Here is a 24785-nt window from a genome sequence, read left to right as displayed (position 1 = left end):
ATTGAAAATACAAATAAGTTCGTCTTATATCCTTTTTACATTTTTGCTTATAAAAACATCATCAGACATGATTGAAACTTTATTCCAGAAACAAGAATAGAAGAATCATTGGCTTCTTCATTTCTTGCAACTATTCGTTGACATCTGTTGTAGTGTTCTCTTCCTTTTTCTCACTGGCTCCTTTTACTTTAGCATTCATTTTGGTATCATTCACAAGTTCAACCTGGGACTTTTCTTCAGAAAATTTCAAGTTGGCACGACAACGTTCACATTGCGTGAATGCCTCCCTCTTATTTCCTTTTATACCAAAGGCATCACCAAAATAGGCACGTACGGGAGCAGTACAGGAAGGACATTCACCAACTAAAATGAGGGGACTTGGAAAGAATAACTCTGTTGCAATTTTGGCAGCTGCGGCTATGACTGGAGTTCCAATTAACAGGTTCAATACAGGAGTAATGTGTCGCAATGGAGTAAACTCGAAAGTCACAGTAGCGTATATGAGTGCGGCAATCCCAGCAGCTGGGAAGTACAAGAACAACATTCTTGTTCTATCCGGAACGCAGTTACAATAGCAGGTTTCCGTCACTATACTGCATCTTGGACCCTTCTGGAGTGCAATAGAGGATCCTGATTTCCTTAGTTTCGCCTTTAACTCATCGAATTCCTGGTCAGACATAATAGGCGTTCCATTAGAATAAGCTCGATATGCTTCAAGAAAACGCAACTCATCCCTGCTTAACATAACCTGTGTTGTTAAAAATTAGACAAGTCAAAACCTGAGAAACAATACAAACTGTTTACCATCTTGGAACCTTGCCAGGCAAGTTCTTCTTGTAATATGTCAAAGTCATTATTGGACAAGATAGGTTCACCTCGATAATAAGAAGAAATGGCGTCCATAAACAGTAGTTCCTTTTCACCTAAAGTCATCTCCTTTTTCTCCCCGGTATTAGGATCCACTGTACAAAATTCTAAAATATTAGAATCGACCAAAATAGGTTCCTTCTGGTCTCCAGGAAGAGTTGCACTACTCTTTGAAGAGTCTCCCATAGTTTGTTGGGCAACAATTCTCACTCCTTGTTGAACATATCGTCCAACATACAACTTACGAGTGTATACAGATAGACTATGTGGTCTCCAACGTTTGCTATGAATACTGCATCTAGTACTCTTCAACTGAATACTGGAAACAAAGGCAGCTATTTGCAACAGGGAACGATCCATTTCGAGCTACACCACACGCGAATCTCCCAAACGATATGTTATATGATTTTAAAGGGAAAGCCGTTGTTATTTGTATTTTGATGGATTGTATTGTTTTATTGAATCTAAGCAAGAAACTGTATACTATCGTTTAAGGTTCTCCAGAAATCTATTTCCTACTTGTGTACTTTTTACAATATATGGAAACATATTTTCATGGCCCAATTACGGCGATTTGTTTCTTATCAGACAAGTTTCTTTGTTATGCTCAAGGCTCCCACTTGGTTTTATTGAATATATCTCACCAACGAATAATTGATAGACGACAAGTTTTGCCAGATGGAAGAAGAATTTTTGGTGTTTCCAACTTTGTCGTTCGTCACAATTCTGAGCGAAGAGTCGTTCTAGTCTTTGGGGAGAGATGGGTTTCTGTTTCCTATCTAACGAGTTTGATGCTGCCCGAGTTGCAACAAATTGCTCTTATTCGATGTTCGGATTGGGTGTTCGATGTGTGTTTTATTGAAAACGACGATAATTCTTGTTTCCTCGTTCTCTGTGCTCAAAGTCATCACGCTTGTGAAGTGTTTTCCGTAAACTGCACCACTCAGGCTTGTCAGTTTACAACAAGACTACAATTTCCTTTTGAGGAGATAACTTGGTCGGCTTCTATATATGTCGACAAAACCACTGAAACAATAACATTAGCAAGTGGCTGCTATTCAGGAAATATCAAGTTGTTTCTATTTGAAAAGTCACTTTTAGAGCCTTTAAATGACTCGAAACTATATTTATCGGAAGAAACAAGCAAAAGTCTTCTACTAAAAGGTCATAGAGGGCCCGTATTCCGTATCCGTTGGGAGTCTACGGGCAACCGATTGGCTACTACCGCAGATGACCGTTGCATTCGAATATGGAAAAAGTCTACTATGGAAGGTGTTTATTTTCAGCAACAGGTAGTATTGTGGGATTCTACGAGTAGAATTTGGGATCTGGAATTTCTACCAGATGATAGGATTATTGCTGCTTGTGAAGATGGAATCTGTAGAATCTGGAATATTTCAGATGAAAAGTGTTCAATTCGATTGGAAGATAATTATGGAATGAATGTGTTTTGTACAAGTTCATGGATTGATCATCGTTTCTCATGCTTCATAGCAACAGGTGCAGCAGATTCAAGTTGTCAAATCTATCGGTTAGAAGACATTCTTAGGAGACAGACAGATAGATATTCTACAGTATTTGAATTGCCTTGTGTTGAGGTGACTACGAATACTAGTTTGAAATATAATTTATGGAACAAGAGCCAAGCAGGTATAAAAAAGGGTTCTTCTTATTCAAAGGAAAGCGTGAAATCCATACGTTGGTTGTCTCGTGAGAGTTTGATGATATATACTGACCATAACCGGATATATCATGTTGGTGTATGGAAACAAGGACAAGCATGGAAACAAACCTGGACATTATTACATCATGTTGAAGATAAAATATTGGCACCCATTTCTATGACTTTTATAAAACATGGCATATTGATTGGAACGAATTGTGGTCAAGTGCTGATATTCAGTTTGCTTGATATCAAACGACATGTGGAACATCGCTCCAAAGTGGATTTTGTTCTTCGTTTCAAAAGAAACTCATTTCAAGCCACCAGAAAAGGAGCTGTAATGAATATCTTTTCAAGTTTTGAGGAGAATTCCAACGAGTTGTTATCACAACAGGAATTTTCCATGAGAGAGCAGATATTTATTGTTACACCTGATGGCTGCATGTTTTGGTATCATTTAGTTTGGAATGTTGAAGAGGATGTTTTGGAAAAGGTCCAATTGCAATATATTTTGAAGCATCCTTGTAAAGATGGACTATTTACTGCTATGTGTTTTCATTCAAAGACATCTGCTGTAGTTTGTGGTGATAAAAAGGGTAAAATATTTGTTTTTATTCCATTGCAAGACATTGATTCTCCTGTATTGATGCCCATTCATTCGCTACAACTACATAGCGATCGAATTCATTGTCTATCGTGGATAGCAGATAATATATTCTTATCGGGAAGTGTGGATGGAATGCTTTTCTGGAATCTCTTTACGAACAGAGAAGATTATCAAGTGCAAGCGTTATGCCAGAGGAAATGCTTTTATAAAGTTGCCACAGTGGACAAGTTTTTAAAGGATTCTACCAATCGTGGATTATTTCTTGTTGGGTTTCATTCAAAATATCTTACTATATGGGATATAATACAGGAGAAAGAAGTTATTTCCATTGATTGTGGTGGTTGGAGAAGAGCGCATGATGTTTGGCTTTGTTCAAACGAGTTTATGATTTGTTTTACTCGCCGAGGTCAACTCGTCTTAAGATATGAGTGTTTTGAGGACATTCACTCCATTGTAAAAACTCCTTCCAACGGATTTCATGGCATGCGAATCAATCATATACTGATGAGAGAATGGAACGGAGTTCTGAATCTTCTTAGTTGTGGTGAAGATACTATGGTGAGAAATTCAGTGTTCTGTACCCAAACTCACGAAATGTGTTCTCTTCAAATACTTGACTGTCATATCTCTGGTGTTCAATGCTGTGCAGTGGATGAAGAATGGTTATGGACAGGTAGTGGAAAGGATCAACTTATTGTTTGGAAAAAAGCCACCGTAAATTCCGATATCCGATATTCTCAACATATTGCACAAAGTACTTGTCATTATTATCATAAGAAGGACATGTATTTTGGAACGTTGGATAAGAGTCAACGCATGCGCTTTGTCAATAAGGTTACCAGCATAGCTACTCAAAGAGTTACGAGTTTGTTAGTACTTCCGAAGCATTTGTTGATCCGTAGGAATACTCTTCCATGTGGCATTTTACATTCGCTCATATTTGTAACGCGCTCAGATGGATCTTTTGCATTGAACAGTTTATTAGAAGAGCCCAAGGAAAGTAACAAATGGACTATACATTCATTATATCGTTTCAATGTATCGCAGTTTTCTATTTTATGTTCTGATAGTTTGATATTACCTGAATGCTTACAAACAGACTGGAGAAAGATTCTTATCTTTGCTTGCAATACCGTTGGCCAATTGTTGATTTGGCAACTTGGTGAAATGGACTTGGAAAATCCGTTTCAAGTTGTGAATGAATTTTCAAAGAATAGCATTGTGATAAGTGATTTACATCAAGGGGCGATCCATGATTTACATGTTTCTTTACTAGAAAACAACGATGTTCTAGTAGTGACTGGTGGAGAAGATCAACGGATGAATTCTCATCTTTTCCATCTTGATGCCACATCTATCGAAGAAAGGCCAATCCTGGTGAAGCTACATAGTTTAGTTCCCAACTGTGGCCATAGTGCAAGTGTTACAGCAGTTTGGACTGATGGAAAAGTAATTTTCAGTAGTGGTGCCGATCACAAGTTGATAATATGGGAGATAAAGACATCTTCTGATAATGGGCAGTCCAATATATTTCTTCAACCCTGCAAGACAGTGGTTTCCAATGTATCGGATATTTCTTGTATTTCAGTTGCCAATGATTGGCTTGCTTTGGCTGGTTCTGGAGTAGAATTTATGAAATGGAAATAAATAGAAGAGCATTGGTGCTATTTTCTTTCCACATATATATATATACGCAATTGTTCAAGAATACTATTTAAAGTACCGTAGAGAAAATAAAAGCTGCATAGAATAAGCATTCATTTGTCAAAAGAAGCCTGAAGAATAATATTACACTCGTACTGGAATCATATGCGCTGCAACAATGATTCGTCGACAGGTTTGCATGGTTTGTAACACATTTTTGGTTTCAAAATAAGGCCATAATAATCGGAAACATGGAGAAATAGAACGATACACTTCGGAAGGTAGAAAAATGAGAACTAAATTGTCTGCATCGTGTTGACAATCTTCAAGAACAGAGCGGCAGTTTAGGAGTGTATAGGTAGGATATGTATACACCAAATGATTAACTAGAAACGTCTCAGAAGACATTCTTATATGTCTTGCTAAATGGGTAAAAATAGCTGAAGGATTACTTTCATAGTTGCGATATAGTTGGCTATCAGAGTTAACTTGAAGTAGCAACTCGTCCAGTCTTTCTATCGAACCTGGCTTAACAGGCTTTTTGGCTTTCCTTTTCCTTTCATAACCAACTTGATGACTATTCTCAAAAGTGGTTACTGCTAAAGTTTCCTCACTTGTTTGATTATCAGAAAAATATTTAAAGTTGAGCCTTTTCACTGGAGTAACATGTTGCAGTTCTCGTTCTGTTCTATTGGCGTCTTTGTAATAGAACACATTCCTAGCCTTGTTTCTTTTCCCGAACAGGTGACCAGGTGCACTTTTTGAAATTCTTTCCGTTTTGTTATCAGTTGAAGAAGTTTCGGTTAACACTTCAAAGCTCAATCTCTTCTTATGACACGTCTTTAGTGGTGGAGAAGTCATATGAAATTGATTCATCTCCCAATTCAAATTCAAAATTTTCCTTCTCTTAGGGTTTCATCCAAAAAGAACTGTTTATTCCAACATACATATATGAACACTTCAAATATATCTACTGGAAGGCCGAACACGCAAAGTCTCTTGATCTCTCCGTACAATTACCTCATCTAAAATTCCAAACTTTAAAGCATCATCAGCTGACATAAAATGGTCTCTATAATAACTTGTCAACCTGTTTTGAACAATGCACAAAAACAGCAACTCTCACCTTTCCATCTTGGTTTCTATAGTAGCAATGTCTTGACCCGTGTGATAAGCATACAACTCATTTAGCCGCTTGCGTAAATAAAGTATTTCGTTTGCATGAATAGATATATCACTTGCAGGACCCGTTGCACCTTTTCACTCTCTACTTAGGGCACATATTCAATATATAAAAACAAATCTAAATACCTCCCGAAGGTTGATGAATCATGATTCGTGAGTTGGGAAGAGATCTTCTCTCTCCCTTTTCTCCTGCAGCAAGTAATAAAGAAGCCATGGAGCAAGCTTGACCCAAACAGATGGTAGAAACTGGAGGAGAGATATATTGCATAGTGTCATAAACAGCTAAACCTGCAGTCACCGAACCTCCAGGTGAGTTTATATACATATAAACCTTCTTCTCAGGATTTTCTGCTTCCAAGAATAACAACTGCGCCACAGTGAGTGACGCCACATCGTCCGTTATTGTACCATTCAGACATATGATCCTCTCTTTCAAAAGTCGCGAGTAAATATCGAAAACCCTTTCACCTCGAGGAGTCTGCTCCAACACCATTGGAATAAGAGTCGAAAAACTACTCTCACGTTGCTTCATATATGACAGCCTAACCGTTTGCTTCCATTCATCTTTCTTCACAAAAACAGTGTTTTTAGAAGCTAAAGAAAAGGACGCTCTGAAAAAACGCTGCAGCGGTAACAAAAAGTTTTCAGACGCATACAAATAACTAAACAACAACTTACAGTAAAACGCAACATGATCTTGACAAACCAAATCAATCTTTCGAACAATTTTTTTTCCAAAATGTGTTACATTCGAGAGAGAAATATGAAAGACAACAAACTCGAGGCTGTTCAAAGCACATTTGAGAAATTCCTGTTTCGGAGGATTCTATGAAATAGAGTAAAACAAATCAAATGATATAAGAAGATAAATATATAAGCTTCTCCATGTCCCCCGCAATAACACGAGGGAAATTCTAAAATGGAAACTTATCATTCAATAGGGATGTTCAACGATACTCTTTGTTACAATACTAGCCACATCATGTGGCCCACTGACAAGTTATCTCTTACTAATCTACTATGTTTATTCAGTCTCAGTAGCAACTACGCAAGTCTTGCACAACTGATGGCAGCACGAGATTTCAAAAGAGATGAATAACAAACCACTCATTTTCCCTTTTTGTTTTGGCTTGTAGCACGATAACGATAAATGTAGTTCGTAAAGGGTCTATACGAAGCAAATTATCCAAAACTCTACTTGGTTGAAAGAACACTTACTCTTCAAAGGCACAAGCAATCCGATACATTACATATACCCAAAATGCCAATAACAAACCAGCTGGACTTGAAGCTCTTTTTAGGCTGCCATATCACTACTTGATTCCTAAGAGACCAATTTCATATACTTACAGTAAAGCTTTACTAATAAAGAGCAGTGTGGAACCGTCATACATCGGATTTGAACAAAACGAAAAGGGAAAGCCCGAAACTTTTTCCTCAAGCTTTCATTCCTCAGTGAACACACAGTGCTAAGGTTGAAGTGAAAACTTACGTAAATACCAAAGTAATCCCCCAAAAACGTTCCAGTAATACCAAGTCTTAAAAACGAAGTAATCACCAAAACGCCACCCAAGGCACCCAAAACATATGCCAAAGCCTTGAGAAACTGTTGAATAAATACAATCTAAAGTAGAAACATTGTGTACTGTACCAACAAGTGAGTCTGTTCAAGGTATCTGAGGGTGGGTTGTACTTGGATAGCCTCCATCACCAAAAAGTCTCTGTATAAACTAAAGAGCAGGATCCACAAAGCCAACGCATAGCAACCAGTTCTTTTACCGAAAAACAGAAAACTTATGATATGAAAGAAGTATTCTAATCTAGCAAGTACGTTCCATATTATTGGAGCCAAAGTAATGTATATCAAAGCGCGAGCCAACTTGGGATCATAAAAGTTGATTACAGACGAACGAAGGTGTAGAGACTCGAGAAAACCAAGCAGAATTTTTACGAGTGGATAGTCTCGTTTGGAAAGAAGTGAATCTATAAAATAATAAACCTGTTTCAGTTTGTCCTTTACAACAGGAAGGTCCATCACCACTCCAAATACAAAATTGTCCTTACTTCTCGAAACATGTTGTAGTACTTACATGATTGGATATGAAACAACATGTTTATCGGAAAATGCAACGGAAATAGCAATTTATGAAAATTAAACCACAACTGGATGAATAAGAAATAGGATAGTTGAGAAGAAGTCTCCTCTAAAAAAGAGTTTACAGAGTTACTTGATAAATTCTTGAGCCAGAAAAGATGAGCCATTCTCTATGAATTAAAAAACAGAAAACAAACGATATGTTGGTTGTTGTTGAAGCTTTTAAACACATCATCCATCCATCACTTCCTTAATCCAAAATGAATGTGTAAAGTGTTACACAAGTTCTAATTGCCAACGGCCTTTGACGACCACAAACGAAACTTGTGAACCCTTTCTACGTAGAAATGTTGTTGGTTTTAAATAGTTAGAGTGGACCAGAAAAATATGTTGTTCAACTAGTTATGGTTCGACAGACTCTAAACTTTGAGGAAATACAAATTGTACAACAATCATGGAATAAACTGGAAGATAGACAGTATCTGATTGGAGAAGCCTTTTATCATTCTCTGTTTGAAACTTATCCTTCTGTAAAGCCACTTTTTCGGTCGGATATGGAGAAACAAAAGAGACTTCTAATACACATGATCAACAAAGGAGTCAAGTTACTCAATGATATTGATAAGCTTGAATCTGCACTGAGTAGTTTGGGTAAGCGTCATATCAAATACGGTGTGAAAGAAGAACACTTTCCCTGCGTTGGAGAAACACTTTTGAAAGTTTTGAAGCAGTTTCTTGGCGATGAATTTGATGAAAAAACTTTAAAGGCCTGGGAATCTGTATACCAATATTGGGCAGTTTTTATGTTGGATGGAATGAAGTAAAGATATTTTGTTTTTTGGGGGTCAGAGTTTAGCAACAGCCTTATATTGCATAGTCTACAACAGTCTTGCACATTTAGTTTTGGAAAGAAACTCGAATCATCTGTAATTTCTATAATGTCGATAAGGTAACTTGCAAAGTCTCTTCAATATTATGAACTTTTGAATGCCCAAACTGCATTCGTTCTTGAACAAAAAGATTCCGTTCACATTTGGATGCTTTGTGGAGATTCTGTTTGTTGATGGAAGTTGCTTCTACCCATTTATATCGCTCAGTAGGGTTTAGAAGACTACGTAGAATAGTCAATGAAGCGTATCTAGCTTCGTTATTAGAAAGCCGTTACCCCTATTCTCAAATAGGCGAAGAATGCAGCTCTCGTGGACTTTCCATAGAAGACTTTCGTATGTCTTGGAAAAGTGCCTTTGGTGAAATTGTGACTAGTCGTGAAAAATTGGCTGCCTTTGAACCTTTAAGAAATGTTACGGAGGAAGAGGAGGAAAAGTTTCTTATGACACTTTCTCTGAAGCGTAAAGGTAGGGTAATGAGTGAACGTGAGCGCCAGTCCCAACCCTTGGAAGAAAAGAACGAGAACTCTGCCACTTTAACTCGTTTGGGAAAGGAAAGATTCTGCAAAATGGATAAGAGAGTTTGTTCTTTTTTAACGAGTAATCCATCTGCGTTGCCAATGGTTACTGAGATAGAATCCCGTATTTTAGTTTTGTATCCTATGGGAGGTTGTCTTATGCTGGATAGTGCTTTTGAACTTTTTCTTGCTCAAGGAGTGGCACAATTCTACGGTTTCAAGTCTCATAATAGGTAAGTGTAAATGTGTATGTCATATCAAGGCAGTTGGTACTGATTACTACTCAAGTGGAACCGATGAAACGGGTAGACAAGTGTTATTTTTGGAAAAGTCAAGTTTTGGTAAAAGCAAGACACCATTAGTATACCTGACAAATATTCTTTCATCATCGATGGAATCTGCCTTCAGATGACATAATCTTTACTTGGATAAATGCATATATAACAATTTGTACAGTTCTTTGATAATATATCATCTCTTGGATAGACCTGCCGGGATCCTTGAGAAAGAGTTGTATGGCCATGTTTAAGTATTTTCTTTCAAAGAAAATATACATAAGATATAGACAACGCAGAATGTTTCTTGTATGAGGTATTTGAAACATTCTATGGTTTGAGAGAATATATTGATTGCAAACACATTTACCACCGCAAGTATTTAACTCGGCTCGGACAACAAGTGTTGCTTTTTATCCGAATGACAAAGATGCTTCCTTTTCAAAAATATGATGAGGCTTGGAATATAAGATATTAAAAGAGTAAACAAAACAGAACTTACCGTTAATATAACTATACCACAAGAAACAGGAGTTAAAAACACCTAACCAAGTTGTTCTTCAAGTTTCCACTTTCTAAACTCCTTTGCGAAAATTCTCAAAAGACCAAGAACTTCCAAAAATAGCGAATCTTTGATGTCTTGTGGGAATTGTTCTGAAGACAGAATAAGGCTCTCGTTGAAGCAAAAAACTCCTTTCACTCTTACCTGCACCAGAATCTATCATTTGGAGTATAGAGTCCCATAAAATATCTCCGCGTTGACGACTTTGTTCCTCAAACCAACCTCTTGACTCCAGTTGTTGCAAGGCTCCTTCCTTGATTCTAAGCCCAAGTTGTTATAGGCCAACAACAACAGAAGAAATGCTCGTCTACCTTTCCAACTCTTTGTGAAATATACAATATAAATAGTATTCCAATTCTTCCAGCTTGTTGTGACTTTCACAATCCATTGAAGGAAAAATCGTTCAAATCGTACTTATACCAAATTCTATAGAAACAAAAGTCAATACATAGAGAAAGAGGAGGATATAGATAAATCGAATTAGTCAGTTGATAGCTGCTTTTATTAGCAAGAAATGAAATGTCATTGCATTTTCTTAACTAGTAATTTCAATATTTGGTAATTCATGAAGATCAGTTATTTTTCCATCCCATAAGAATGGCAACAAAGACCCATCATTGTGCAAAGTGTCAACAAAGGGCCACCGTTTATGACGTTGGAGGCTCCAAATGTGACTCTTGTTTTCAACAGGCTATTATACACAACTTTAAAACAACAATATCACGCAAAGGATTGGCCCAGTTTGGTGATAATGTAGGAGTAGCAGCGTCAGGAGGATATTCTTCTCAAGCTCTCATTGACCTATTGGGTAGAAGCTTATCAGAAAGGGAAGACGGAAAAACTTCTAGAATGAAGATGCAAGTCACTATCTTTCATATAGATTGCGAATCTCCTTTTCTTAGTTCCAACGCAGGTATAGAGGTGATTCAACCTTTGGCAGCAAAGTATTCCTTTCGTGTCTGTACAGCAAAGGCTAGTCACAGTTGTCAACAGTTGTGGAAACAAGTTGGTGAATGTCTTGCCTGGAAAGATGTGAAAGATATTGGTGACCTTGAAGAGCTTTCTAGAATAGTCGTATATCGAATGGTCGCGTTCCTTGCTAAATCTCAAGGCTGCAAGATTGTGTTCGATGGACTAAATGCTAGCTCTATCTGTAGAAATATTTTGACCAGTATTTCTTCGGGTAATGGTTTTGCCATTCCATTCGAAGTATCTCCAGCAGATATGAGCAGAAGATTCTTTGATATCTCTATTCATCATCCCCAGCATGATATAACCGATAGACAACTCATACGATACGTGTGGATGAGACAGATTGGCTTTATTGCCCCTAATTTAACACTTTTAGGACCAACTTCTTCGGTAGATAGTTTAACCGTGTCCTTTTTAAAGGATTTGGAAGAACAGCATCGCTCAACCATTCCAAATATCCTAAAAACTTCCTCTAGAATTGTAGTACCTTTGCAATTCTCCCATTGTTCCTTGTGTAGAGTTCCAGTAGGAAGCAATGGAAAGTTTGTCTCCACTTGTACAAAAGTTAGTGAGAAGAACGATAATGAGGAGCAAGTTCATGCTCTTTTATGCAAGGCTTGTCAACATCGACAAGGAAGAATGTCGATGGAAACCTTTCAATCTTTTTTAACATCTCTTATGGTATTTGATAAAGCTTTGCAATCTCAAGATAATGAATAGACTTGCAAGTAATAAATATTATCTACCTTAACGTCCGTAATTGGATAAAAATGAACGATATGATTCCAAAAAGTTAATCTCCTTTGCGGTCATCCTTCTCACTCTCAGAGCAAATCTGTCTCAAATATTCTACAAGCTGCTTTGTTTCATACTTTTGTCCACTCATCAATCTTTTAAGTTTTCCTTTGAGAAGGACTAAATTTTGTGTTTCATTTTGTGGACTATTCATGGTTGCTTCTCCGTTTTCAATAGAAAGTTTCTCGATTCGATGCAAACAAATATCCAATAAAGCCATTCTTGAACTTTTCCATATCATCTTCTCTGTTCCTCTTGTAATAATTCCAGGTAAAAGGACATGACTTTCTCTTTTGTCTTGAGTATAATGACGCCAAAATTCCTTTATACAAGAAAAAACCAATGCATGAGCAGCAGCCAAACTTCGATCGGTATTTGTATTATCTATCTTTGGAAATCCTGCACTATCTGCTTTCATGCATAAATATTCTTGTATTTGACGAATGTGTTGAAAATTCTTGACATATTTGTTACCTCTTGAATTCAATGCCTACTGAATACTCACAACAATATTCTATATAAGTATATATAGAAGGATCCTTACCATATACTTCACGCGAACTGCAAATCTATTCACATGTTTGGCTTCATTGCTAATATATGTGATGAACGGAATAACCACGTGAAATTCTTCCACAAGTTGTTTCATAATCTTTACCGATAAATGGACTCCTTCCACAACGAGAGATTCCTTTTGCCAAAGACTATTCGCAATCAAATTATGTATAAGAGGTTCCATCAATTCTACTTGAAGTTTATATGCTTTGAGTAAACGTTTTCGAGGAGTTGTTTCGGACGCAATAAACTCCGGTGGAAGATGAGAGTCTATTTCATAACTTGAAGAATGTAAAACGCCATAAAAGGTATCATTTGGTGTAGAAAGTGTTCTTAAACAAGCTCGAATGGTATCCGTCGATATTACTTTGTTGACTCCCAACTTCCTTGCCAACATATAAGCAAGGGTGGACTTGCCACAACCTGAAGTCCCTCCAAGGAGAATAACTATGGGAAGACGATGGCCAATCCAATGGAGAGCCACCATAATATCCTCCCAAGTTTCGTCAGTCACCACTCCTCCTTGTAACTCTACGCATTTGGCTAAATAAAGAGCTAATTGACAACTCCGTATATGACCAGTCTGTGGAATATTACCATATTGTCGTTTTTGATTACTGGAATGGGTCCACAAGGCACGGTTCAAAGAGGAAAAGAAGCAGTTTGCTAATTGTTGAGCGAATACTGGTTTATACCCAGTTAGACAAAAAAGTCTCTCCATGTCTTCTTTAAATAATACAGCCTGCTCTACTTGTGTTTCTTCAAACTCTGTACGTTGACCAACGTACCTTCTACACAGTTTTCTAAGGTCACTTTCCCGATAAACCTTACTGTGAGGTTCAAAACGAAACGAGTTGTTAAGCTGTTGTATATCAAAGTTCTGCGGTGCTTTAGGACTATGATTCAGAAGACAATCATGTTGTTCAAGTTTACAAAACCAAACATTTACTGACAAAACCATCAACACTGACATGACAAATTGAACAATCCAACGCAGAACAAATCATCACAACAGGAAGTCAAACAATCTCATGAAAGTGTTCCGTCAAGAACTGCAACTTCTTAAGTATTTTCCAATCGTCACACAACAAGTCTTCCACTGTGCACTTGGCATCATACACTGCTCTTATTTGGGAAGCTCCCAATGCTAGACGTATGACACTTTTGTCTCCAAGATTCACGGGTTGACCTATCAAACATATCCAATTGCCAATACTTTCTTCTTGTATCGAACAAGAAACGGAATCCATGGTAGACGAGAGCAACCTGTGCAATACTCGAAGCTCATTCAAGTTCATAGCTTCCCCATTTTGCTTATACACAATCAAGTTCACGATAGAGTTGACACCCATAACATCTTCCAACCAATCTTCATCAACCAAAACACGTATAAACGGAAAATGGTTCTCTATCATGGACCGAACTCCATAAGACCATTGGTCAATAACTGAGCTGTCAACAATAATATCCGTGAATCTCTAAACAACAGTTGGGGTCAATTGATTCTCTGTCATAAGATAACTTACTTCCATTTCCGTCAGTGCACACTCCCATCGCAATAACAATCCAATATTCCAAGGATGACTAGGCAACTTGGAACGCAGACAAGGCATACTTTCTGAAACCTCATTTTTGGTAATATAAAAGGAAATACCATCTGGAATAGAAGAAAGACTTTCCAATTCTTGCATTATAGATGAGGAAAATAAAACGGAACCACAGAAACCAGGACCGCAGAAAAATTTACTGCCAGTCAACAGAATTAAAGCTTCCTTGTCAAGAAACCACTGATATTCTTCCAAGTCGGAACGTCCTTGACAAGCATCTAAAACTAAAACGAGATGTTTGTCCCAAATATCTTGTAACTCTTCGATTACTTCATGCGAAGGAAGTTTCAGTCCCGTCTTGGAACCATCGACTGCATGAAAAATAACAATAGCGTCTTTGTATTTTTCTCTTACTTGTCTCATCTGTTCTCTTGCCAAGTTATCAAAGTCTACGGGCTTCCCGTCTTTTCCCCTAGGACTTAGTTGAACAACGTGAATAGATGAAGGAAACGAACTAATAGTAGTATCTTCTTTCACTTTATAACCAGTTGGAGAAACAGATGAGAAATGCTTCCCTGCAGCTGCTGGTGCAGTTCCTGAACCAACTTCTCCAGCTGCAGATACTACATTCACAATATGATGAGCACCCAGTTTTTCCATTCGTCCCATTGCAACCAAAAGTGGCAATAATTCTGCATCGGAGCCAGAAGGATGCAATATACAAAAGGTTTGACCATCGTTCAACTTTAGAGCTTCAAGAATTCTTTTGCGAACACTCTCCATATGAATGTCAAAATATAGCTCTGGTTGTTCCCATAACTGCTCAACTACTGTAGAGGCACGTTCAAATCCTTCCTTGGTAGGTGGAGAACAGGTGCAGGAAGAACGCAGCAGAGTAGTATCTGGGTCAACTGGACATGGAGGACAAAAGTATTTATTTACTCCATTGCTGTTTAGAAACAAACGATCATCACCTCCTTCCACCAATAACTGGGAAGTAAAAGATGCTATCAAACAATTTTCCACTTCCAAAAGTAAAGCTTGTAGCTGAATCAATCTATCTCTATCCAAATGGTTAAGGGGTGAAATAACATTCACAACTGGAACCTGCAATATTAAGCAGGGTCGATTGCACCCTAACGGAGCATCATCACAACGGGCTGTTCGATATAAGTACTTGCCACAGCAATGAACATCTGATACACTGATCGCTGGTTGAAGCTCGTGGTTATCGAGTCTCAACTTTTCCTGAAGGCTTATACGAACAGAGTCCACGACTGTGAAGCACTTTTCCTTGCTCATCACTTTCGGAGAACAGAGGTAAAATGTAATATTCCCTTTTTCACCTTGCAAGTCATTTTTCTGGATATTCCCGAACAACGCATCACTACCTGGCTCCAACTGCCAATGACCGGAGTGCAACAAACATTTCAAGTGCTGACTCAAGTCCATAGGAACCTTTGCTGACCTGATTTGCTCTAGTGCTACTGGAGTGACTCTCATTGCTAACTAATGACACAGGAACGAAGTCTGTGCGTGTGCTGCGAAAGAGAATACTTGACAAACTTCTGTTTTTTGTGACTAGAACAGGGTCCAGCTAACAGAGACGCTGTGGCAAAGAAAAGCCTCTTCTCTCGACTAATAATCAAGGACTGCTCAAAGGCTGATACTAACTTTTTACTGTCCGTCTTGTTTAAAATATTCTTTAACAAAGTAATCACGCTTGGAGGAGATTCACTAAGCCAAAACAAGCAATTGTCCCAGCAATGAGAAACAACGCTGTCCCAAGCCGTTCATTCCACTGCTACCGCCAGGAAAACCTCTTGTCTATTGGACAGGACTTGTGTCTGTTCTTCATACGATTCGCTCGTCCCAATTATCGAAATTCATCTTCAGCGACTAATATGGTCGAATTTCATAAATTCCTGATTTTGTAATGCGGCGTAATCCCTTGTACGGCTTATAGGACTCGTTTAGAACAGTCAACTGTTGGACACTTAAACCAGATAGAGCAAATCCTACAATACTGAATTCTCATGATTAGCAAGGCAATAATTCAGAGATCATCTATCAGTACCGAAAATCAGCTAAAATAGAAGGTAATGAGATTGGCAATAAGCATTTATCTTGAGACAGTTCCGCAGTAAGTGCCAACGTTCTAGTAGAATCAATGTTGGTTAAACTCCATTTGCAGAGCTATGAGTTTGTTCCTTGTTATCAGATGCAATGAAAGTTAGATAGGACATACCTGAATTTGGGAGTCGTACCGCACAGTGCCTACAGTAACATTGAGATTGGTGATATTCGTTGCGTGATGAAATGGAATAGAAATCATCATTTCCTCGCAAGGTTTCCCTCCACAACCTCTTATATCTAAAGTCAGTTGCAGACGTCCATGTTTTCTTTCTTTATCAACAGAGTACTGCGGTTCCAATGTAACGGGAATATAAGGAGCCTTCCACGTTTGATACTTTAAAAGTTGAAAAACACCGTCTGGTGGTACAAATGAAATAATTCCTTCCCGAATAAATCTTCCGTAGCGTACACAAGGATGCACAAACGAATGCTTTGCTATAGAAGACTCATTCAAATGCAATGCAAGTTCAGGCATTCCTGATAATCTACAGTTTACGACAATACTGCCCGATATTCCACTATGAATACATTGTCCCTTGCTATTGAGGACCACAGAAACTTCCTCGACAATATCTACAAATATTTCGTTATGAGCATAACGAATATTCGGGTTCCTCCAAGATACTTTCTTGCGACTGTTCCAGTCGGATATGTCTTTTAGGGAAAGCGAACTACCAGTAACTGACCCAAGCACTCGACTCAACAAACTAGGAGGAGGGACCAACTCTTTCAGACTAGCAATATCCACTGTGAAAGGGAAACCGTGGTCCAAAACCTCCTCTATGATTTCGTAAACAGTTACAAAGTTTTCTTTAATAGCGTGTTCGTTGAATTCTCCGAAGTAATCAACAAATGTGTCAACCAAGTGGTGCAACAACTCTAAGGCAAAAGTACTCTGCAACGTTTTCCTTACTGTCGCCACCAGAAATACGCCACAACTATATATATGAACGATAGTAAACTTGGGAAAGTGCAAGAGTGGAGCAAGTTCTTCAGGAGAAGAAACCTTTAAAATCTCCTGCCAAAATAAGTCACAAACTCTACGAGTGTGTTCTGTCTTCCAGGATTTTTCAATAATCACCTCTCTGGTCCGCAAACGTAAAAACAAAAACTACAACAATTGTAACACGTACCCATTTGAGTTGATAAGGAAAAAGCTAAGCAACATGTTGTAGTTCAAGAAACTCAAAACTCATACGAGCAATGCCATGGTCAAGCCCAACGCAAAGGCCAACAACAAATAACCATTTTTCAGAAGAGACAAACATGAGAGATAGCAGTCAAAAAATACAAACATTGAGATAGGATAGCAACCCCAGTCAGACAAATACAGCATACGCAGTGAAATGAAACAATTCGAACAAAGAAAATGTGTAAACTGAATCTTCATTATTGTACTTTGACTAGCTCAAGTGAAATAATATGAGCACAATGCTCAATCCAATTGTTGAGTGGCTTAAGCATTTTACTGTTTGGCGCCAAGTCTCTTCTGCTTGTCTCGATGTGGAGAACTGTCAAACACGTTGCATAGGAACGAAATTTTATCCTGGAAGAAAAGTCTGACCATTCAAATGTACGACCATCCAACTAGTGTAGTGGACCAAATTGTGGAAAGACTCAAGACACCCGTTGCAGGTAGAACCGAAACTCTGGAAGTCCTTACCTTTAAATCTCCCTTAACGGTGTCTCATTCAGAAACTCCGCCACGAGTGCTGTATAGGAAAACAACATCTTTCCCTGTAGTTAGCAAATCGTCGCTTTCAAAGCCAGGGAAACTTCTATCGAGAAAACTGAAACTGTCGCCGCCAAGTGACGATAGTGATAGTGAAACAGAAAGTGACACAACAGCTTTGCCTAGAAGAAAACTTTGTGTGAATCTTTGTGATTCTTTTGGAATTTCATCAGAAAACGGAAATGAAGAAGTTACTTTCGAGGAAGAAGGAGACAAGAACATTTGGCAGTCAAGTCCAGTATTAAGCAAATTGGAACAGCAACTCAAGTTGAATAGAATGCAGATACAAGAAGAATTTGCTACAGTATTGAATCAAACGTTGAAAAGCTCAGAATTGGAGGAAGAAAAGCTGCCTGGAGGTTGGAAAAGGTTAGTGGATGCTATAGAAGAAAGAAATCGATTGCAAGCTGCCGAAGAAAGACGTCAGTGGGGTAATATTGAAAAGCAAATTTTCAACTGGAAGGCAGAGCAGCAGAAGCGTGATGAGGAACGGGTTAATACGAAAGTGGAGCCAAGAAACAACAGTTCACAGAGTTCACAACCAGTTCAAATTTCTTCCTTGTCGTTGCACACTGGAGACACTAAAGATTCGGCTCTTAAGAAGAACACAGAACATTCTTCGGTAGAGACTAATGTGCAGTTATCTGCTTCGAAGGAGTCGGTCGTCTCGAATGCAGAGTCGATCCGGAAATTGTCTGACTCCCACAACGGGAAAAGCAACTCTGTTGTATTGGCGAATGTAGCTCAGTCTAGTCCGTACAAGGAACAAGTAGGAATTGTAGGAGGTAGGAACATTATCACCAGTTCGTCTGCATTGTTAGAAGCATCCACCTGTTATCAGTCTCTTGAAGATTTACGTCAGACAGCATCTAGCTTTTTGAAAGACGCTTCGACAGCTTCATATAGATTGCATTTAAAGAAGAGAATCAATTTGGCAGCCAACCAGATTGCAGCCTCACAGAAACAAATACTAAACAAGGCGTACGATATTGTCGACACTCTTCGTAAAGCTGGTCAGTCGAGCAAGGAATCTCAAGCATATTGTTTTCTATGCGTTATAGAGAGATTGGTAGAAGAGGGAGAAAAGCAAGTTGCCTTACATGGAGATTCTGCATTTGCAATAGCAGCTGTGATTATAGCCGTGACTGCAGAATTTTCGGAGTTGAAGCAATTGTTTCTTGCACAGTTTCATAATGTGTGTATCTTTACAATACCAGCATACGTAAGTGGCGATAACATATTAATGGTTTGTGACGAAATGGAAACATTCATTTGAATAGGCGATGCGTTCAAAACATGATTCAGTTGAAAAATACTGGCAGTCGATGGGTTGGAAAGACGGTGAAACTCTGGAACGGTTCTATGAAAGGATGTCTGGATATTTAGCTTTACACGCTGCAGTTATTCAAACAGAAATTCCTTCATTAGCGAACAATTTGTTTGGGATAGATTCTGGGTGGACGTGGCTAGCAAGAGTAGTCAACATGAAACCCAGACGTTTTACAGCATTTGTATTAATATCTTTTCTAGAAATAGCAGGCTATGCTCTCAATAAGCACTATGGAAGACAGTTTGAGAAACTACTTCGTCTTATTCAAGGACATATACTGCCCAATCTACCTTCCAATGCCCCTCCGGGTCCCACTGCTCGGTTACAATCATTTATCGAAGACTTTTATAATAACAAGACCATCAAAGAACCCCAAGGTCGTCAACTTCCAACTACAGATGCCGAAAACGAAGACTACTCGAATGGGTTTTGATAACTATCCATATTTTGTTTATTATAGTGGACATGTTTCATTAGGAATTGTATATGAGTTTAAGACGACATGTCTACTTATCGACAGGTGATTGAGGTTCTTTGGAAACTTTTCGACGAATTTTAAATGTGAATATGTACATTATTTTCAGTTTTGTCTTTACTCTTCAGAGTCACAGACGAAGAAGGTGCAATGCTATCAAGTTGTGGATTTAAAATACTGAAATGAAAAGAAATTTTGATAGCTTTATAAATGGACTTGAAACTTTTGGTTTTCACATGAAGACTAATATTTCATACCCTGAAGACCATATTTATTGACATATACCCGTATATTAGCATCTAATACTGCTGTAAATGGCAAAAACTACATAATAAAAAAGCACACGATGTCTAAGCCTTACTAATTTCCCTTGTTCAATTGCCCACATATATCGATACAAATAGTACTTTTGGAGGTCGACCTTACAAGAGAAACCAAATGGAATTCTTCAACAGTGAGCTTGACAGAGGAGTACAAGCCCAAACAACGAAACCTCAATACTCTGTACTTTGCAAATATCAAAATTGATCTCAACAGTTTACACTGCTTTTTTTAAATTTTCAAGACGACGAATTTTTGGAAAGGGTGATTGCAGGGTGCTTTTAACCTTCGTACTGGAAACGGACGTGCAACTTTCCAAGAGTTAGCTGATTTTTCACGGCGTTTGCTATGAAAGGGTATCAAACGTCATAAAGTTTCTTCGCAATAAAAAGCACAGTTTTTCCTCCATCCATTACATATCTTTATGGCTGCCTAGAAAAACAGGAAGAAGTTTTGCATTGTCCAATATCAGCCCCAAGAGAAACTTAAAGCCAGCTTCACATATAAGACATTCGAAGTTTGAAACACTCTCCAACAGAGATCGTCAAATGGACACTTTGTCGACAAACAAAACTGACTTGACAAACCTAATTTACTAAAGCAAACAAAGCTTCTACACTTGTCAATACTGTTACTCTGATAAGACTTCACTCTTTCCAGGAAACAATATTTACATAATTCAAACTGGGCTAGGACCGAACGAAATTCTCAAGTGAGGTAGTATATAGTTGAAGTTGCTGTCTTTTCCTCTACAATTGGTCCAAGTCCTATTGATTTCCTGGTTTGCTTAGTCTCAAACGTCACACAGGTTGAAAGCTGAAAAAAGGTCAATTCAATGCTACGATAACAAGTATGCCATATCCCGAAATGATACTTCAAAGGGAAGCTGAAATGCGTCTGTGAAGGAAAAATGTCTCGTAAAATTGGCGCCAAGGTACCTTGTTCAGTCTGTTTTCATTTACTCAGCGTCCCTAGACAGGAACCAGTTTCCTGGAAAGGTTCTATCTCAAGATTCGACTTAGGTCGCATATCACGCATAGATGTTGGAAGCAAAGTGCGTTTGTGCCAATGCAACCGTCTTTGTCGTTTGGAAGCACTCTACAGTCTTGTTCAAGACGTCGATGAGAAATATTTGAGACGAACCATCGAACTTGCAAAGACTGCTGCAGGAAATACAAGACCTAATCCACTTGTTGGTTGCGTAGTGCTTTCCAAAGAAGGAAAAGTAGTCGGTGAAGGATATCACCCGAAGGCAGGGCTGCCTCATGCTGAAGTATTCGCCTTAGGAGAGGCAGGGGAACACGCTCGAGGCGGAACCCTTTATGTCAATCTAGAGCCTTGTAATCATACAGGAAGGACTCCACCTTGTACAGAAGCCATTTTACGTTCAGGTATCTCTCGCGTTGTGGTCGGTATGGTTGATCCAGATCCACGCACAAGTGGGGACGGAATTCGACGTCTACGTTCCCACGGAATTCAAGTTATAGATGGAATAGAAGAACGAGCTTGTCGTGAACTAAATGCAGGTTTTTGTCTTCGAATGAAATGGCGCAAACCTCTCTCAATCTTCAAGTATGCCATGTCCATTGATGGTAGAATTGCCACGAGCAATGGTAGTTCGAGATGGATATCAAATGAGAAAAGTAGACAAGCAGTTCATATGTTACGTTCGCAAGTAGATGCAATAATTATTGGTGGAAATACTGTGAGGAAAGACGATCCTCAGCTCACTATTCGCCTGCCTGGTGACCAACAAGATATAACGTCAAACCATTCTCATTTGACGAATACGGTGCTTGGAAAGTCGTGTTTGGGGAACAGATTGCATCCTCTAAGAGTGGTGGTTAGCTCTTCGATGGATCTTCCTATCCATGCTAGAATTTTTGAAGATCAAGAAGAATATCCCACCATGGTGATTACCAGAAAGTTTTCGAAAATGGAGGAAAGAAAGAAAGTATTGCGGAGTAAAGGTATTGAAGTCTTATCAATTTCACAGAATAATTTCGAAATATTTTTAGGTGTTTCTATCATAGAGTTGGATACTCCAACGTTAAGTCCAAGTCAAGTTTTGGATTGTTTGTATGAGTGGGGAGCATTGCAAGTTTTATGGGAATGTGGCGGTACTTTGGCTTCCAAAGCGTTGGAGCAAGACTGCATTCATAAGATTGTCACTTTCATTGCACCTAAAATTGTTGGTGGAGTTTCATCTCCTTCACCTTTTGCATCTTTTGAAATTCAAGAAATGTCACAAGCTATTGTTTTGCATTCACTCAACTTTCAGAAGGTAGATGGAGATTTTATGGTCGAAGGGTACTTCCCTGCCGTGAACAACGTGATATTTGATAACGTGGCTTAAAAGTTTTTTCCTATATGCGGCAAAGCACAGTCACCGAGTGAAATTTTGCATAGAATACCGATTTTGTTTGTTATTACTTTTGACAGACATATGAAGCTAAAGGTGAGGTCTTATTTTATGCACATGAGTTTTAGGAGGCAGCTTTGGAATAGACGTTCCTTACTGGATGTTTGTAAGCTTCAAACTTGGATGTATTTGAATGAGTAGCTTTCAATGGTTTCTGGTGTCTGCATTTTACCATTGATTATCATCATTCACAATTGTTGGTAGTGGTGCTTTTGTCTATGCAAACTCTCTGCTTAAGTTTTGTCGTTGCTAGCTTTAATGTAAGTAAAAGAGACGGAGTTGCCGTAAAACGAGGAGGGGTTGGGACTTGCCCTTGTCGTTCAACGTTTCTTACGTTTCGAAGGAGAAAGAAGCTTGTATGCTATGGAACGACCGGTCGTCTGTTATTATCTCTTTGCATGAAGGAAGAGAATGCAAAGCACACAGAGTCTCAAAATATCTCAAATACACCTTTGTCGGGATCTGAGGAGAACGCAGATAATCAGTCTCTTTCAACCCAGGGCTCAGGTGGGGAAGAGAAGAAAAGCAATACCAAAAAGAAATCGACGACAAGAAGAAAAAGAAAGAGTAAGAAACAAGAACAGCTACCAGAGAGTGAAGTAGTTACTGTTCCTATTGCAAGAAAACCTAATCCGTCTTCTGGAGCAGACTATTGGATAGATCCGAAAGATGTGGTTGCCCAAGAGAAAAGGGCGCCAGTATCCAGTTCGCAAACAGAAATTTCAAAAGACATGAAGGACAAGCTGAAAACGGAAGTTGTCTCACCTTATCGTCAAAATTGGATTCTTTTGTTGATCGCTGCAGTTGTATTACTGACACTGGCATATCGTTTTCTGCCTGCTGAACAAATTTTTGATCACATTCCAGACTTGTGATTGCAAAATTGTGGCTGTTTATATTAGACTTGAGACTGGGTTATATAGTCATGTTTTGCTAGTAGTTCTTGTCATTTCCTTATTAGTTTTTCCTTCAAGGTTTTTCCAGTGGTATATCTTTAGATATGAAATAAACATAGATATTGTGGGGGTTATTAATAAATGGAAGAACTGTGAACCAAAGCAGCGCAAATGAGCTTTTCATAAAATGGCGATACTTCTAAGCCCATTATTTGGACTTGGCCGATTGAAGAGAATCCGTTTTCCATAGCTCCACATATACATATATAAAGATAAAAATGAACAGTATATTAGCTAAAGCAAGACGAGCAGCTTTATCCCAAACTCCACGCATAAATAGAGTACAGTTGGAAGGACTAGTAAGCTGTTTGAGTTGATTGACAAGGCATTTTTCCTAACGCGTCAATTACAGGTTGTTTTGAAAATAGTTCGTCACTGTACGGAAAACTATCCCACTCCAGTAACTGGGCAGTTATTGGGTATGGACAATGATCAAGTGCTGGAAATCACAAGTTGTTATGCATTCCCACAAGAGGACGATGATAGTTCCGAGAGAGAAAGCAGTCAGTCAAAATATCAGATGGATATGATGCGGTGTGTAAGAGAAGTCAACATTGACCATCAAGTTGTGGGTTGGTATCAAAGTACAGCCAATCAATTGGGTTCTTTTTTGACCGGCCCTTGGTTGGAAACGCAGTTTGCCTATCAGGATAATCTCATCAACGCTATCTGTTTGGTTTATGATCCTCAGAAGACAACCGATGGCACGTTGGGTTTACGAGCATATCGGTTGAGAGAGTCCTTTCTTGAACTTTTTGGTAGAGGTGATTTGAGCTCACTAAGTCTGCAGCGTCATGAAATAGATAGTCGTAGTATGATTGAAGAACTTCCAGTGACACTGCACAATTCCTCTTTAGCTAGAGTTTTGTTGGAATATTTAGCTCGCCAACCTTATAGAACTCCTCGTTTACCGACTAACTTTTTCAAGGAAGATTCTTTTATGATGGAAGAGCAAGAAGAATATGAAACCATGGCGTTTGTGAATCGATTGAGAGTTACCGATTCTTCGAATTATGAGTCAGCACTACAATTTCTCTCCTATGATTTGGATGAATTGGCCAAGGACCAAAACAAGTATACTTTGTTCTTGAGAAACTTTTCTCGCGCAAAAGCATTACAAGCGGATGCTTTGCGTCGAAGGAGACTAGAGAACTTAGCAAGAGTGGCAAGAGGAGAGGAAAAGATTCCTGAGGAGGAAATTTTAGCAATTTATTATCCATGAACCACCTAGACTAGAATCC

General features: G+C 38.6%; 16 protein-coding genes across 18 annotated transcripts in view; 8 read left to right on the top strand and 8 right to left on the bottom strand.

Moving 5' to 3' along the window:
* Window positions 1-3: 3 nt before the first annotated feature.
* Gasu_14910 (uncharacterized protein) lies at window positions 4-1274 on the bottom strand. Its single transcript, XM_005707713.1, has 2 exons — window positions 805-1274; window positions 4-748 (listed from the first exon to the last, which is right to left on the bottom strand). The coding sequence occupies exons 1-2, from the start codon at window positions 1225-1227 to the stop codon at window positions 131-133; spliced, it is 1041 nt and encodes a 346-aa protein (XP_005707770.1). The 5' UTR covers window positions 1228-1274; the 3' UTR covers window positions 4-130.
* A 10-nt stretch (window positions 1275-1284) lies between these two features.
* Window positions 1285-4809, top strand: Gasu_14900 (transducin family protein / WD-40 repeat family protein). Its single transcript, XM_005707712.1, has one exon. It carries the CDS (start codon window positions 1407-1409, stop codon window positions 4782-4784), a length of 3378 nt encoding a protein of 1125 aa, XP_005707769.1. The 5' UTR covers window positions 1285-1406; the 3' UTR covers window positions 4785-4809.
* A 4-nt stretch (window positions 4810-4813) lies between these two features.
* Window positions 4814-5684, bottom strand: Gasu_14890 (uncharacterized protein). Its single transcript, XM_005707711.1, has one exon. It carries the CDS (start codon window positions 5655-5657, stop codon window positions 4926-4928), a length of 732 nt encoding a protein of 243 aa, XP_005707768.1. The 5' UTR covers window positions 5658-5684; the 3' UTR covers window positions 4814-4925.
* Window positions 5685-5698: 14 nt separating this feature from the next.
* Gasu_14880 (ATP-dependent Clp protease, protease subunit) lies at window positions 5699-6694 on the bottom strand. The gene is made up of 4 exons (XM_005707710.1): window positions 6645-6694; window positions 6093-6588; window positions 5908-6037; window positions 5699-5853 (listed from the first exon to the last, which is right to left on the bottom strand). The coding sequence occupies exons 1-4, from the start codon at window positions 6657-6659 to the stop codon at window positions 5742-5744; spliced, it is 753 nt and encodes a 250-aa protein (XP_005707767.1). The 5' UTR covers window positions 6660-6694; the 3' UTR covers window positions 5699-5741.
* Window positions 6695-6913: 219 nt separating this feature from the next.
* Gasu_14870 (methylene-fatty-acyl-phospholipid synthase) lies at window positions 6914-8054 on the bottom strand. Its single transcript, XM_005707709.1, has 5 exons — window positions 7618-8054; window positions 7459-7563; window positions 7317-7408; window positions 7185-7259; window positions 6914-7134 (listed from the first exon to the last, which is right to left on the bottom strand). The coding sequence occupies exons 1-5, from the start codon at window positions 7999-8001 to the stop codon at window positions 7074-7076; spliced, it is 717 nt and encodes a 238-aa protein (XP_005707766.1). The 5' UTR covers window positions 8002-8054; the 3' UTR covers window positions 6914-7073.
* A 390-nt stretch (window positions 8055-8444) lies between these two features.
* Gasu_14860 (nitric oxide dioxygenase) lies at window positions 8445-8969 on the top strand. Its single transcript, XM_005707708.1, has one exon. It carries the CDS (start codon window positions 8466-8468, stop codon window positions 8883-8885), a length of 420 nt encoding a protein of 139 aa, XP_005707765.1. The 5' UTR covers window positions 8445-8465; the 3' UTR covers window positions 8886-8969.
* Window positions 8970-9054: 85 nt separating this feature from the next.
* Window positions 9055-10235, top strand: Gasu_14850 (hypothetical protein). 2 transcript variants are annotated; one of them, XM_005707707.1, is made up of 2 exons: window positions 9055-9699; window positions 9755-10235. In XM_005707707.1, exons 1-2 carry the CDS (start codon window positions 9125-9127, stop codon window positions 9876-9878), a joined length of 699 nt encoding a protein of 232 aa, XP_005707764.1. In that variant the 5' UTR covers window positions 9055-9124; the 3' UTR covers window positions 9879-10235. The 2 variants fall into 2 exon arrangements, with proteins under 2 accessions (XP_005707764.1, XP_005707763.1); XM_005707706.1 differs by having other exon boundaries at window positions 9755-10106.
* Gasu_14840 (uncharacterized protein) lies at window positions 10114-10734 on the bottom strand. The gene is made up of 3 exons (XM_005707705.1): window positions 10615-10734; window positions 10448-10563; window positions 10114-10395 (listed from the first exon to the last, which is right to left on the bottom strand). Exons 1-3 carry the CDS (start codon window positions 10689-10691, stop codon window positions 10286-10288), a joined length of 303 nt encoding a protein of 100 aa, XP_005707762.1. The 5' UTR covers window positions 10692-10734; the 3' UTR covers window positions 10114-10285.
* A 70-nt stretch (window positions 10735-10804) lies between these two features.
* Gasu_14830 (uncharacterized protein) lies at window positions 10805-12026 on the top strand. Its single transcript, XM_005707704.1, has one exon. It carries the CDS (start codon window positions 10901-10903, stop codon window positions 11993-11995), a length of 1095 nt encoding a protein of 364 aa, XP_005707761.1. The 5' UTR covers window positions 10805-10900; the 3' UTR covers window positions 11996-12026.
* A 7-nt stretch (window positions 12027-12033) lies between these two features.
* Gasu_14820 (2-phosphoglycerate kinase) lies at window positions 12034-13614 on the bottom strand. Its single transcript, XM_005707703.1, has 2 exons — window positions 12615-13614; window positions 12034-12560 (listed from the first exon to the last, which is right to left on the bottom strand). Exons 1-2 carry the CDS (start codon window positions 13596-13598, stop codon window positions 12069-12071), a joined length of 1476 nt encoding a protein of 491 aa, XP_005707760.1. The 5' UTR covers window positions 13599-13614; the 3' UTR covers window positions 12034-12068.
* Window positions 13615-13623: 9 nt separating this feature from the next.
* Gasu_14810 (uncharacterized protein) lies at window positions 13624-15774 on the bottom strand. Its single transcript, XM_005707702.1, has 2 exons — window positions 14152-15774; window positions 13624-14103 (listed from the first exon to the last, which is right to left on the bottom strand). The coding sequence occupies exons 1-2, from the start codon at window positions 15673-15675 to the stop codon at window positions 13645-13647; spliced, it is 1983 nt and encodes a 660-aa protein (XP_005707759.1). The 5' UTR covers window positions 15676-15774; the 3' UTR covers window positions 13624-13644.
* A 59-nt stretch (window positions 15775-15833) lies between these two features.
* On the bottom strand, window positions 15834-17564 carry Gasu_14800 (AP-3 complex subunit mu). The gene is made up of 4 exons (XM_005707701.1): window positions 17442-17564; window positions 16421-17393; window positions 16250-16368; window positions 15834-16198 (listed from the first exon to the last, which is right to left on the bottom strand). Exons 1-4 carry the CDS (start codon window positions 17474-17476, stop codon window positions 16072-16074), a joined length of 1254 nt encoding a protein of 417 aa, XP_005707758.1. The 5' UTR covers window positions 17477-17564; the 3' UTR covers window positions 15834-16071.
* A 300-nt stretch (window positions 17565-17864) lies between these two features.
* On the top strand, window positions 17865-19859 carry Gasu_14790 (nucleoporin GLE1). The gene is made up of 2 exons (XM_005707700.1): window positions 17865-19262; window positions 19321-19859. Exons 1-2 carry the CDS (start codon window positions 17880-17882, stop codon window positions 19801-19803), a joined length of 1866 nt encoding a protein of 621 aa, XP_005707757.1. The 5' UTR covers window positions 17865-17879; the 3' UTR covers window positions 19804-19859.
* Window positions 19860-21054: 1195 nt separating this feature from the next.
* Window positions 21055-22649, top strand: Gasu_14780 (bifunctional diaminohydroxyphosphoribosylaminopyrimidine deaminase /5-amino-6-(5-phosphoribosylamino)uracil reductase). Its single transcript, XM_005707699.1, has 2 exons — window positions 21055-22136; window positions 22185-22649. Exons 1-2 carry the CDS (start codon window positions 21077-21079, stop codon window positions 22520-22522), a joined length of 1398 nt encoding a protein of 465 aa, XP_005707756.1. The 5' UTR covers window positions 21055-21076; the 3' UTR covers window positions 22523-22649.
* Window positions 22650-22684: 35 nt separating this feature from the next.
* Gasu_14770 (uncharacterized protein) lies at window positions 22685-23641 on the top strand. Its single transcript, XM_005707698.1, has one exon. The coding sequence runs from the start codon at window positions 22807-22809 to the stop codon at window positions 23461-23463; it is 657 nt and encodes a 218-aa protein (XP_005707755.1). The 5' UTR covers window positions 22685-22806; the 3' UTR covers window positions 23464-23641.
* Window positions 23642-23674: 33 nt separating this feature from the next.
* Gasu_14760 (translation initiation factor eIF-3 subunit 3) overlaps window positions 23675-24785 on the top strand; it is a gene marked incomplete at its 3' end in the record, with an annotated part of 1485 nt that continues 374 nt past the window's right edge. For both annotated transcript variants that reach the window (XM_005707697.1, XM_005707696.1), the window contains exons 1-2: window positions 23675-23843; window positions 23897-24785. The exon at window positions 23897-24785 ends at the window's right edge or, in 1 of these variants, runs on beyond it. In XM_005707697.1, coding sequence (XP_005707754.1) covers window positions 23763-23843; window positions 23897-24766 — 951 coding nt within the window. In that variant the 5' untranslated portion in view covers window positions 23675-23762. The remainder of the gene's footprint in view (window positions 23844-23896) is intronic.

Source organism: Galdieria sulphuraria, assembly GCF_000341285.1.
Source record: "Galdieria sulphuraria unplaced genomic scaffold scaf_9, whole genome shotgun sequence".
NCBI lineage: Eukaryota > Rhodophyta > Bangiophyceae > Galdieriales > Galdieriaceae > Galdieria > Galdieria sulphuraria.
This window is presented reverse-complemented; position numbering and strand designations above follow the sequence as displayed.

Bases quoted from the DNA above. Each gene is read 5' to 3' on its own strand.
- Gasu_14910 (XM_005707713.1), bottom strand. From the start codon at position 1,227: ATGGATCGTTCCCTGTTGCAAATAGCTGCCTTTGTTTCCAGTATTCAG. The intron at 749-804 runs GTAAACAGTTTG...TTAACAACACAG, and splicing joins CCTGGCAAGGTTCCAAGATG to GTTATGTTAAGCAGGGATGA.
- Gasu_14900 (XM_005707712.1), top strand. From the start codon at position 1,407: ATGGAAACATATTTTCATGGCCCAATTACGGCGATTTGTTTCTTATCA.
- Gasu_14890 (XM_005707711.1), bottom strand. From the start codon at position 5,657: ATGAATCAATTTCATATGACTTCTCCACCACTAAAGACGTGTCATAAG.
- Gasu_14880 (XM_005707710.1), bottom strand. The intron at 6,038-6,092 runs GTATTTAGATTT...GAGAGTGAAAAG, and splicing joins GATTCATCAACCTTCGGGAG to GTGCAACGGGTCCTGCAAGT. The intron at 5,854-5,907 runs GTGAGAGTTGCT...AAGTTATTATAG, and splicing joins ATAGAAACCAAGATGGAAAG to AGACCATTTTATGTCAGCTG.
- Gasu_14870 (XM_005707709.1), bottom strand. From the start codon at position 8,001: ATGGACCTTCCTGTTGTAAAGGACAAACTGAAACAGGTTTATTATTTT. The intron at 7,564-7,617 runs GTACAGTACACA...CAGTTTCTCAAG, and splicing joins TTGAACAGACTCACTTGTTG to GCTTTGGCATATGTTTTGGG. The intron at 7,409-7,458 runs GTAAGTTTTCAC...GAGGAATGAAAG, and splicing joins GGGATTACTTTGGTATTTAC to CTTGAGGAAAAAGTTTCGGG.
- Gasu_14860 (XM_005707708.1), top strand. From the start codon at position 8,466: ATGGTTCGACAGACTCTAAACTTTGAGGAAATACAAATTGTACAACAA.
- Gasu_14850 (XM_005707707.1), top strand. From the start codon at position 9,125: ATGGAAGTTGCTTCTACCCATTTATATCGCTCAGTAGGGTTTAGAAGA. The intron at 9,700-9,754 runs GTAAGTGTAAAT...TTACTACTCAAG, and splicing joins GGTTTCAAGTCTCATAATAG to TGGAACCGATGAAACGGGTA.
- Gasu_14840 (XM_005707705.1), bottom strand. From the start codon at position 10,691: ATGGATTGTGAAAGTCACAACAAGCTGGAAGAATTGGAATACTATTTA. The intron at 10,564-10,614 runs GTAGACGAGCAT...ACTTGGGCTTAG, and splicing joins TTTCACAAAGAGTTGGAAAG to AATCAAGGAAGGAGCCTTGC. The intron at 10,396-10,447 runs GTAAGAGTGAAA...TTCTGTCTTCAG, and splicing joins AATGATAGATTCTGGTGCAG to AACAATTCCCACAAGACATC.
- Gasu_14830 (XM_005707704.1), top strand. From the start codon at position 10,901: ATGGCAACAAAGACCCATCATTGTGCAAAGTGTCAACAAAGGGCCACC.
- Gasu_14820 (XM_005707703.1), bottom strand. From the start codon at position 13,598: ATGTCAGTGTTGATGGTTTTGTCAGTAAATGTTTGGTTTTGTAAACTT. The intron at 12,561-12,614 runs GTAAGGATCCTT...AGTATTCAGTAG, and splicing joins CAGTTCGCGTGAAGTATATG to GCATTGAATTCAAGAGGTAA.
- Gasu_14810 (XM_005707702.1), bottom strand. From the start codon at position 15,675: ATGAGAGTCACTCCAGTAGCACTAGAGCAAATCAGGTCAGCAAAGGTT. The intron at 14,104-14,151 runs GTAAGTTATCTT...ACTGTTGTTTAG, and splicing joins GTGCACTGACGGAAATGGAA to AGATTCACGGATATTATTGT.
- Gasu_14800 (XM_005707701.1), bottom strand. From the start codon at position 17,476: ATGTTGCTTAGCTTTTTCCTTATCAACTCAAATGG. The intron at 17,394-17,441 runs GTACGTGTTACA...TTTGCGGACCAG, and splicing joins TTCCTTATCAACTCAAATGG to AGAGGTGATTATTGAAAAAT. The intron at 16,369-16,420 runs GTATGTCCTATC...ACAAACTCATAG, and splicing joins GGTACGACTCCCAAATTCAG to CTCTGCAAATGGAGTTTAAC.
- Gasu_14790 (XM_005707700.1), top strand. From the start codon at position 17,880: ATGTACGACCATCCAACTAGTGTAGTGGACCAAATTGTGGAAAGACTC. The intron at 19,263-19,320 runs GTAAGTGGCGAT...TCATTTGAATAG, and splicing joins TCTTTACAATACCAGCATAC to GCGATGCGTTCAAAACATGA.
- Gasu_14780 (XM_005707699.1), top strand. From the start codon at position 21,077: ATGTCTCGTAAAATTGGCGCCAAGGTACCTTGTTCAGTCTGTTTTCAT. The intron at 22,137-22,184 runs GTATTGAAGTCT...AAATATTTTTAG, and splicing joins GAAAGTATTGCGGAGTAAAG to GTGTTTCTATCATAGAGTTG.
- Gasu_14770 (XM_005707698.1), top strand. From the start codon at position 22,807: ATGCAAACTCTCTGCTTAAGTTTTGTCGTTGCTAGCTTTAATGTAAGT.